We start from the raw sequence: 11,637 nt of genomic DNA on the forward strand, positions 1-11,637 counted from the left end.
TAAGTTCTCCTTTTCAAAAGAAAAAAAGAAGAATACCTTAATAGGGTATTTGACTTGGAACCGTGGATTCGGTTTGAATGTTATACCAATAAATATGTTATATTACACATTTCTGGACATTTAATATATCTATTTTCTACAATAATAATTAAAGGAATTTTTCTCAATTTCAATATTGTTCCTAAGATTTTCCTTTTCTCAAGAGAAAAAAAATAAAAAAGGCTTTTATAGAGTCACTATAAATATGTTTATGCATGAATATAATGTCGCTCCCATCAGCAAATTTTCAAAGAATGAGCTTGGATTTGGAGAAGAGAGAGAAGCTAGAACTGTAGAGCGGCCGAGCTTGGAGAGGCATTGGAAATGGTGGTGGTGGTGGTGGGTAGGGACCGCCAGAGACTCATGAGTTCAATGATGCGGTCCGCCGCATGATTGGCAACCTCGGCCGACCACCACCGTCCTACGTGGACGTGCAATCTCCATCACTGCCTAGCCGCCCAGCCCAACTCTCTCTCTCTCTCTCTCTCTACTTGAGTTCCTTACAAAATTCACCGTCTTTTAATTTGCTTCACTTTTCCATCTTCCCCACTTGCAGTAAGTAAATCTCCTACTCCTTGCTAGCTAAGGTAATGTGTGTTCAATCAATATAAGAGTTACGTAAGACCAATAATGATAATAATAATAATATATGTTTGTGTTGAAGAAATTCCGTCATTGAGATGAAGGAAAACGATGGTCAAATTAAATTCGCTGCAAGGGAAGGCCAATAGTTTCTGTCCAGAATTTGGTCTTCTTAATTAGTTGCATATGTTTATGAATACCAACAAATTTTAGTGCTGAAAGCTTCCCCACAGCGAACTCTGCGTTAACCTTCCACCCTACACCCGACCACTAGAACTACTACTACTACTTGTCCCTCATGCCTAATTCTCTCTCTCTCTCTCTCTCTCTCTCTCGCCAGCAAATTTTGTCTCCTTCCCCCCTCCCCCCAATTAATTGACTTGAATTCATCATGGGTGCAGCTGTGTTAGTATAGTGCATCAGCGGGCTAAGAATATGCATGTACTTGGCGAATCAACAGTTGCAAAGTCTGGTGATTATAACATCTAATTAATAACAGTTGTTGTTGACTACAAGTGACCTCCGACCAAAAAGAGTGATTTCAGAATGAGCCCTTGGTGCCTAAATTAGAGACGAAGATAAGCTGCAAGTTGATAGAAAAAAGCCAGTTCTCCTTTAAATAAATATTTTGAGTTATTGTATTCATAAATTCATCGAATCTTAACATCGGCAACCTTCTCTTGAATTGAGATATCTATAATATACAATATCCAAAGCTAAACTAGCTAACGCAGATATAGGACCTATTATTATATATCACCTTAATTTCTAGATTAGATGGGTATATAATATCTTGTAAGTTATTTGTATAATACCTTATGGTATATTATTATTAATTAATATATTACTTGGTTCACTTTCACAGTAAATAACTTCCACACAAATTACTTAAATGTCACATACAATATTAAAATTTCGTTTAATTTACCTACCTCAGTGTCATGAAGTGAAATGTGAGCTAAATGGGGAGCTACCATGATTCTGCGATAATTAAAACGGATGGGGCACCAAATTGATTAAGGTGGGTCATGAGAAAAGCGACCCAACGAGAAGGTCCACGTTCAGTTTTTTTTTTTTTTTTTTTTTCTGTTAACTCAAAAAATTACGAGTAATCAGTTCAGTTCACTTCAGAGGGCTCTCCTCCCATCTCTTCATCTCTTGGCTTCTCTTGTGACAGACAGAAATGACCATCTCTCGTGGGCAATGATAATGATATTTTTTATTATTATAAAAACAAAACCTTAGATATCGTATCTATATATATATATATATATATGCTGCCTTGAAAAAACTTTATTCAAGTACATGATCAATGGTTGACTTTGTTTTTATAATTAATGAAACAACTGGTGCGTCATTTTGGGTGTGTATAGATATAGATAAATAGATAGATATACAAATCCATCTTATTCAATATTGTTAATAATAATTTTGCCATTTTGGAGTTGAAAGAAGAAACAAAAAGAAAAAGAATGTCCAGGAGTATTTGAAGTTAGGATTTCCCAGTCAGCAAAGTGAGGACCATATTCTTAATTGATTAGAGACGAAAGGGGTCACCAAACCAATTAGTCCAACCGCCCGTGAAAGCAGGCCGGTGATGGTGATCTGATCACTTAATGCCTTTTGAACTCCCAATCCCCAACCTAAGCTTCAATCCCCTCCTTCGTTGCCTCTTTATTTATTAACTTCAACATCTCAAATAATAATTAACGCGTAAATTAAGTTTAAAAAAAAATTATAACTCTACCCAACAGCCTGTTCGTGTCAGCTTCTGTGAAGGAAAGGAAAGGTCCACGTCTGGTTCGATCCTATAATAAGTGCAGAAGGCTGAAATCTTGGGGCCGGGCCTGGGTATTTTTGGGTCCTTCTTCTTCTTCTTCTTCTGCTTTGTTTATCTTCTACGTAAAGAAGTGAGAGTATACATAATTACCCACCAACCACTGGCTTACACGTCCGCACCAACGGTTAGCGTAAAGCACTGCCTGCCCTTCCACTCTGCTAGCTCTCTTTCTCAACCCTTGCTTCTCCCGAATACTTGTCGACCCAAAATCATTTCGGACACCGCAAAATGACATTAATGCCCCTCGACAGCGACCCCATAGCCCAGCGGCACGTGGGCTCCCCTGGCGTAAACGTGCTTCGCCAGTGCCATGGGCCCTGTCCTACCGTCGAGCGGAGCCGCAGCCCTGCCGACGCCATTTCGAGCCGACGGGGACCTAGAGGTGGAGGGCGGCTGCAGGCGTGAAGAGGAACAGTCAAGTCGAATGGCGGTGACAGGCAACACGTGGCGGAAGAACGTCGTATTGCTCCGGCATGCCACGTGTCCTGGAATATCGGGAAAGCGACCCGTGAAATTCCTCTTGACAGATTGAATTGATGATCCAACGTAACATTTGGCACTTTGTGACAACAAATTCTGATTAGAAAGTAAAATATCTATGGGCGTTTGTTTGGTTGGAATTGGCGGTTTCGATTACAATTTAATTATCTAAGTCTGAATTAATATATTTGAGATTAAAAAGAAAGAAAATGAAATGATTCTGGCGATGCAGCTAAATGTGTGACTTTTGATTTTGACAATTTGAAATAGCTAGCTAGCTAGGCATTTAATTAATTAATAGTTATCTTGTCCTATTATATAACTCACCATTCAAAAAGAAAATACAGAAGATTTTTCTCTGTTTTTTCTAAACTTTTTTTAAATCTTATATATATATATATGTGTGTGTGCAAGTAATGCTTATAATTAGCCTTATGAATCTCAAAAATCTTTAATCAAAGTTTGATGCCTCTTTTGTAATTAATGTCTCTCTTATCTCTCTTACATTCACTTATACATCCATATATGTGATTGTTATCTTATTGTTTAATTAAAATTTGTCTAACTTATATGGTATTAACCTTAATTTATTCAAATTAGTTGATTCAGGGATAGATCTAAAAAAAATTCCTATTGGAGGCAAAACTTTTATAATAAATAACTATGACATACCATCAATTTATCAAAATTTGTTAAAATAATATATACCAACTATAAATTTAAAATAAAAATTAATCTCATAATTGACATCCATTTACAAATTAAATATATGCATATAATATATATTACAATTGCTCCCTACGACTTTTCATATTTTGAAAGAGTTGGATAATTTTTTCGTTATCAATGCTATTAAATATTTCTCTCTTAATATATGTAACCAAACAATCATTCAACAAAGCATTTGCTAAGCAATTGAACAATCGAGTTTTCATTATCTTCATTGCAAAAAATACCCTTTTCACAGATGCAGTAACTAATAAAAATCAAAGCTAATTTCAAAAGTAGAGAACATACTGTATTCTTTTTTAAACTTTTTTTAATGGAATATTTGAAATTAAGTAGAGAACATATGTATAAATCATTTAATAAATCAATATAATACAATAAATATAACTTATTAAAAATAATATGCATTTGTTGTTGCTTAACTAAGGCAATAATTAGAATTACCTAAGTTGAATATATTTACACTAAAAATAAAATAAAATATATTATTTTCCTAATTTTGAGATGTTAATTATTTAAAAGAAGGTAATGTTAATTTGGCATCTCATTTTTAGATAAAGTATATTTATTATGTTTTATTTTTAGTTATAAAAATTTTCTATTAATTTTGATTAAATGTTGCCGTACACAATTCAATTATCGAATATTTTATAATTAAACATTAAACAAAATAAATACAATCTATCTAAAAATAATGTCTATTTACTATACCTTAACTATAGTTTTTAAAATAATATTTAGATTACTCAAATTTAATATTTATAATGACACTTTTCGTTAATATCTTATATTAAATATCATATCAATATAAATATAAAAATAAAAAATATTAATAAAAATGTAAAATTTGAACTATTAAATTTCATTTCCGTTTTGAGTTATGTTATTGAGTGTGGGGAAAGCTAGGAAGTGACGTCAATTCGAGGTAGCTGGGGACAAACATCAATCCATGCGCAGTACCGCGCGGTCCTCACTCGGTTTCCTTCTTTCCGTCCTTCCTTCCTTTATATATATATATATATATATATATTATTCTATGTCTTCTCTCTTCTTGCTCTGTCTCTTCTCTCTCTCTCTTCCCCTCCCCCCAATTTTAACGGACTCTCACATCGTCTTCTTCCTTTGTCTTCTTCTTCTTCTTCTTCATTCCTCTCGCTCTCTTTCTCTCTCGTTCATTAAATGCTATACTCCACCAGCTAGCCCAACAACATATTACTACTCCTTCCTCAGTATATCTGCGCGCAGGTAATTAAGCTTAACTTGCACTACTCCATGCATCCACTCAAACTCAACGCTAGCTAGCTAGTTCTAACTTGTATATACTAATCCAGTAATAATTAATTAGTTCCATATTTGTGAACGCTTCTCTCCCAAAACTCTGATGTCTTCTCTGTGGCTGTTGAATTGTTAATTTCCCTTCTGTCATCCGATTTACATATCGAAGAAGAAAGGGACACTGAGGAGTCCATTATTCCAGTAACTGCATAACATCTCGTTAATTGATTGGTTTTCTAGCTGATCGAGAGCATTCCGTCTGTACGTATCTTTTACTCGATCGTTTCTCATCTTAAAGGAGATGATTTGGCATGTACAGATCGATCGAGTTAATTAAACATGAAAACAAAAATAGCCACTAATTAAAGAGGCACAGATATATCAAATCCCCAGTCTCATGTTTATAAACTTGCAAACTCTCCCCTTTTACTCAGCCGCCTAGCTGCACAATTTCTTTAATTTGCAGCTGCCTCACATTCATTGACGTACAGCTTTGGATCGTCTCTCTCTCTCTCTCTCTGTAAGTAGTTTTAATTTCTGGGTGCCGTGCAGTAGTAGTCAGCAATGTTGCATCTCCATCTGAGTCCATTAAACGAAGAGGTCCAGGATTGCCACTGTAATTCTCGACAGGCAGACAAAACGGTCAGTGTACAGTCAGAATGAAGGAGTCGCAGACTGAGACCCTTCCTGCAATAATGTTTCTTTTTCTCTTTCTTCTATACATACTAATTCTATTCCGTTGCAGGCTTCCATCCAATTCAATCAAATTGGTGCCCTTCTTACCCTCTCCTTACCCTTTTCTCTTTCAACCAACGCGTGCTCATCCGCTGATAACGCCATCCATCTCTTGTTCATCTCCCCCATTCAAAATCTCCTCCTAATTACTCATTAAACAAGGAGGAAATTCTCTATATCTATTCACAAGTCAAATTTAGTGCCTTTTCTCTTTCCATTAACAAATTTTGGTCAATTTAGCTTCTAACAGAAGTACTACTCTTTTTTTTTTGGGGGGGGGGGGGGGGGGGGGGGGGGTATTTTTATATGTAGTTGATAATGGGTGTGGCGGGAGAAAGACCCAGTTCTTGAATCATCATTTCGACCATTGCCCAACACAAGACAACATCATTAGCACAAACCTCTGCTTGTCCGTTTCTCATTTCAGACCTGCACAAGAGCACAAGAGAAGCCTCATCTTCAACTCCCCTCTTGGTTTTTAACAAACACCAGAAGAAGCCTCATCATTAGACCTCCACCTTTTTCCATCCCCATAAAAATCATTATACCCCTAAAAATTTGGGCTTTGTTTATGCAACACGCGCTTATTTCCTTTCACAGCTATAAACGGGTGGATGGATGTTCCTCACTACCAAATGTGCTGATAAATGATGATGGTTCTATATATCTGATAACACTTGTCACCTTTTCATTTGTAGGGTTCATCATTTTTTTCATTTTTTATTTATTTATTTTTGTTTCTCACTTCTTTCTCTGCACACTGTGTTTGTTACGTTTATGATTCAAGGATGATGGAGTAAAAGGAATTTGGTGACTGTGGGGTGTTGAATTTGATACAGTGCCAGCAGCCGCATATGATGGACACCATGGAATCATGCGTTCCACCTGGGTTCCGGTTTCATCCTACGGACGAGGAGCTTGTGGGCTACTATCTCAAGAAGAAGGTCGCCTCCCAGAAGATTGATCTTGATGTTATTAGAGACATTGACCTGTATAGGATTGAACCATGGGATCTCCAAGGTACATATATAGTGATCCATATACTTAACCCTTACCTTGATTTTCTTTTCTATTTAATTTCTAGGGTTTCTGTTGTTGATCATTCTCTCAATAACATGAACTAATCTGAGCCTTGATCTACCTCATCGGTACACGTAAAACTGCCCAGATTTGATATCAAACAATTCATGCACACATGTAATAATAGATCAACATGCAAGGCCTATACATATATGTGGATGATATATATATATAGAATATATGGATCGAGTGAATTTTCTTTGGATAAGAAGGGCGATCTGAGATTAATGGTTGTTTGCAGAGAGGTGCCGGATTGGTTATGAAGAGCAGAATGAGTGGTATTTCTTCAGCCACAAGGATAAAAAGTACCCAACTGGGACGAGGACCAACAGAGCGACGTTGGCTGGGTTCTGGAAGGCGACAGGCCGGGACAAGGCGGTGTACGATAAGTCCAAACTCATCGGGATGCGAAAGACCCTCGTCTTCTACAAGGGCCGGGCGCCCAATGGCCAGAAAACTGACTGGATCATGCACGAGTACAGGCTAGAAACCGAAGAGAATGGTCCTCCACAGGTTGGTTAATTAAGCATCTCTCTCTCTCGCTAAATTACTGACTTCTCTCCATATATCTTCGGCCTAGTGGGTATGGCTGAGAAAGTCATCTTTTTTTTTTCTTTCGCACCCACCCATTGATGGGTAGAATCTTCTGTTTTGGATGTTTGGTTGGGAGGAATCTGGTTTGGTTACTGTTATTTCGTCCAGAGAGTGAAAAAATGGCATTAATATTCTTTCGAATCAAACAAATGCTCTAGAAGACTTGGTTTCCGTTCTCTCTTATTCTTTTTTTTTTTTTTTTAACGAGTTACTTGTTTACTTTGTAGCATCCAATTTTCCAACTTGTGTGGTACGGAACCACTGGTGCTTTTCATGAATCATGCATGCTAGCTAGGTCCAATTCTACGGTCTCACTATGTGGGTTTGGCGGATCATTGACTTCAACAACAAAATCAAAAAAGCTATAAACTTTAAAGCAAATGAATGATGGTCTTTGATCAACCAAGTCTTCTGTTTGTTCTCAACTCTAATCCCTATCTACCCAATTCAACTTGTCAAAAGAAAACCCCCAGTTCTCCATCAACTGTTCCCTTTTGACCATCTTTATCCAACAGAAAGAGGCCAAACCAACCGAGAAAAAAAGGGAAAACGTCACATTTCCTAATTAATTCAACCATACCCAGAAAACAAAAGTTGTCTTCTTGTGTTCTTTATGTTTCTGTTTGTAAATATCGTCCTTCTTATGAACTTGGGGAAACTGTGGCAGGAAGAAGGGTGGGTGGTCTGCCGAGCATTCAAGAAGCGAACAACGGGTCAAAGTAAGAGCATTGAAGGATGGGACTCGGCCTACTTCTACGACGAACCCAGCGGGGTAAGCTCGGTTGTCGATCCACTCGATTTCATTACGAAGCAGCAGCAGCAACAGAACTTCCTGGCCCAAAATTTCATCTGCAAGCAAGAGCTAGAAGCGGCAGAGAGTTTGAATCATTTTGTACAGCTCCCCCAGCTGGAGAGCCCGTCTCAGCTCCCATTGCTCAAGAGGCCGAGCTCATCCATATCTCTTATATCAGAACACAACGATGATTATCATCAACAACCAAGAGGGTGCAACAATAACAATGGCAGCAAGAAGGTGACTACTGATTGGAGGGATCTGGACAAGTTCGTGGCTTCCCAGTTGAGCCAAGAGGACAGATACGAGGAACCAAGCTTCGGAGCAAATAGTAGTTCGGACATGGCGCTGCTGTTGTTGCAGAGTGGTAGGGGAGAAGCCAACGAGTTAACTGGGCTGTTGAGTTCGGGCACAGAGCGCGATATTGGAATTTGCATATTTGATAAATAAGAGAGATGGAAGAGGTTTCTCTATTGCTATTGATGGTATTAAGCTTTTCATGTTTAAGCAGTACTGGATAATGTTGGAGAGTACGTACGTACGTTCGTTGTTTTTTGTAAAAACATGGTGGTGTTGATGAGTGAAGAAAACCTCTCTCATGCACATGCAAATTCTAGAGTCTTTTTGAGAAGAAGAGGGTTTATCATCTGCAGATCGAGGGTGACTGATCAGAGGCATGCCCAGGACAAATACTACAAGAAAAATGGACGGTGGTTTATAGGCTTCTTGCATGTATTCATCACTCGTTAAGTTTATATCTTCACTTTTTATAATAATATTTAAATAATAGTGATTACAAATTTTTATCACGAGCAATATATATATATATAGATATATATATTATATCATTAACATATAATGTTTTGACAAGGAATCATCATCTTAAGAATTCTCATTGTCCCACCTACTTAAAGATATATATATTTTATTATTTTTTCTGCTGATCAAACATCTTAAGATTTTTTCAATCGAGTAATAAGCATCTAGCATTGCATGCAGAATCAGACCAAAAAGGTATCTGTATGGATCCTTTCTTAAATATTGGGAATATATGGACAATTAATGCTTTCACACAAATGACTAGCCAGAGTTGAAGCTGATTGGTTCAAACGAACTGGGCATCAAAACGATGATATTTACTCCAAAGATTAGCCAAGTTCAAGAAAATTTAGCAACTCTCCGATCAATTTCGTTACAATTAATGCTGGAGCTCGCTTTTGTAAAGCTCTCCTAGAATGAAGCCACAATTAGTACACGAAGACCTTCGTTCAATTTTACGTACTATGGTTTTTAATTCTTTTTGTTGTTATCTTTACATTTTTAGAAAGGACATGGAAATGACTTTTTGATACATTCGTTGTTTTCATTTTCAAAATAACAAACACATGAAGTTTTTTTTTTCATATTTTGAAATAAAAAGAAAATAGAAAAGGAAAGTACCAAAATGGTGTTAATATTTGGTTTCATTAAATCAACTAATTGTACCCCCACTCCCCCTCATCAATTCCACCGCTTGTGACTTATGAGCCACACCAAAGCAAGAGATCGAGGGATACTTTTGCTAAAATTAATTATCGTTTGCACATATTTAATCATATGATCAAGTGTTAACACCTTTTTTTTTTTTTTGGGGGGGGGGGGGGGGGGGGTGGTGGGGGTGGGGGGGGGTAGCATTAACATCAAGGCCAGAGACTAGTAACAACAAAAGAGAGGCTTAACTCATCCAAACAAAGCAGTGGGAGAGCCATGCAAAACAAGAAACCTATAAACTCTTTGTAGCAAAACTAGCTAGGAGAGGCAAGCAAAGGCAAGGACTAGGGTGGTCAAGAATCAAGACCATACGCATAGATGTCGTCGATTCCCCTCAGATGCAAAGAAGAGGCCCCATGACCAAATCGACAGCTAAAGTTCCCACAAGGAGATCAGAATCGCGATGGCCCTCGTCTTAGGTTGTATGAAGAGCCTTCGAGGAAAAAATGCCAATTTTAGAGAAACCAATAAACAAATGCGATTCACCTAGCTAGCTAGCACAACCAATGCCAAAAAATTAAAGGGATTGGGTATTAGGGCTAAATCAGTTAACAAGGTGATGGAAAAGACAAAACATAGCAGTGGATGAGGCCAGGGAGACCAAAAGAGGGAAAGACAGGCAAACATAGGGGTTACTTTGGGAAGAAGAGAGGCTCAGCACGAGGTTTTCTCAATAATATACACAACACTTTTTATCAAATACTATTTAGTTATTACTTTAGAATTTTTGAAAAATAACAATTTTATCAAATGCAGTGTTCAATTTTTATTTTTAACAAAAAATGAAAACAAATACACAAAAATTAGTAGCAAAATCAAACATGTCCTATGCCTATATATGCTTATGACTTTGTTCAACGACTTCTATCAATGTGTGTGTTTTGAGATATATATATATATCTGTGGTGTGTACTCTCAAGTCCCACTAAATTAATTATATACACAGAAAAGATTGATTTTGGTTAAGAAAGACAAGGTAAGTACCATAAAATCAATAGAAAATTAATTAAACACTTTCGTTCCCTTTCCAAACTGGCCCATATGACCGCCCCAGAGGAACATGCTTCTCATCAACCCAAACTCTCCTGCCAAAAGTAGTTGCCAAATAAAGAACAAGAAAATAAAAACAAATCAATAACCACTATAAGATTATAAAGAAGGAAAATCTAATCTATATGATGAGGAGAGAGAACAACTGTTTACTTGTGTCAGCAGATCCTTTTAGAGTTTTGTTACCCAACACACACAAGTAGGGTATACAAATCACAATATTGTCTGTAATTCACAATTGATATTGCCTTTCAAGTTTCTATTGTTAATCATAACTTCATACTAATCCAAGCAAAACAGAGCTGTCTCGTTTCGTTTTCCATTTTAATTTCCGGGCAACCTAAGTTCAGATAAACAATTTCAGTCCTCTTACGTTCTTTTAACTCAAATTTCCTCCAATTCGTTGTTAGAAGAAAGCAAAATAGTCTCTAGTTAGTTAATATGCCTGCAATTAAAACAGTTAAACAACAGTCTTCATTCCGACGCCAAACAGAGTATAATTAAGGAGACTTCCCCAGAGAACATTAGATTAAGCAATAAAAGCACGAGGAAGCTTACTTAATTGATGAGGTGTGCTTTGGTGTGGACCATGGCTGTCTAGCATGCGCCGTGCACCTTGGCTCCTGTTAGCATGCTTGTCTCTATTGACCCTTTTCCCCTTCTAGCTCCTCCTGTCTCTCTTCCTAGTGCCACACGCTCTTCACCACTCCGTTTTTGCAAACTTTCCGAATTTATCACAGATTTTTAAATTTCAGCCATCTTTATGTACGACTTTTAATTATTTTTTTTTTTTGTAGTGTAATTATATCTTATACCATATTTAAAAATTCACCAAATTTGTTCCACTCTTTTATTATAAATTTTCTCATTTCATTGACCATGGAATGAAACATAATTGCTTCATAACATG

The 11,637-nt window shown here is 37.0% G+C and overlaps 1 protein-coding gene across 6 annotated transcripts; it reads left to right on the forward strand.

The window, feature by feature from the left end:
- Nucleotides 1-4,736: 4,736 nt before the first annotated feature.
- Nucleotides 4,737-8,956, forward strand: LOC127803204 (NAC domain-containing protein 37-like). Of its 6 annotated transcripts, none has more exons than XM_052339282.1 (5): nucleotides 4,737-4,915; nucleotides 5,498-5,587; nucleotides 6,468-6,700; nucleotides 7,002-7,273; nucleotides 8,022-8,956. In XM_052339282.1, the coding sequence occupies exons 3-5, from the start codon at nucleotides 6,535-6,537 to the stop codon at nucleotides 8,595-8,597; spliced, it is 1,014 nt and encodes a 337-aa protein (XP_052195242.1). In that variant the 5' UTR covers nucleotides 4,737-4,915; nucleotides 5,498-5,587; nucleotides 6,468-6,534; the 3' UTR covers nucleotides 8,598-8,956. The 6 variants fall into 6 exon arrangements, with proteins under 6 accessions (XP_052195242.1, XP_052195238.1, XP_052195239.1 ...); XM_052339278.1 differs by having other exon boundaries at nucleotides 6,520-6,700; XM_052339279.1 differs by having other exon boundaries at nucleotides 5,501-5,587; nucleotides 6,520-6,700.
- Nucleotides 8,957-11,637: the final 2,681 nt, after the last annotated feature.

This window comes from Diospyros lotus, chromosome 6, assembly GCF_014633365.1.
Source record: "Diospyros lotus cultivar Yz01 chromosome 6, ASM1463336v1, whole genome shotgun sequence".
Classification (NCBI taxonomy): Eukaryota; Viridiplantae; Streptophyta; class Magnoliopsida; order Ericales; family Ebenaceae; genus Diospyros; species Diospyros lotus.

Bases quoted from the DNA above. Each gene is read 5' to 3' on its own strand.
- LOC127803204 (XM_052339277.1), top strand. From the start codon at position 6,252: ATGCAACACGCGCTTATTTCCTTTCACAGCTATAAACGGGTGGATGGA. The intron at 6,701-7,001 runs GTACATATATAG...GGTTGTTTGCAG, and splicing joins TGAACCATGGGATCTCCAAG to AGAGGTGCCGGATTGGTTAT. The intron at 7,274-8,021 runs GTTGGTTAATTA...AAACTGTGGCAG, and splicing joins AAGAGAATGGTCCTCCACAG to GAAGAAGGGTGGGTGGTCTG.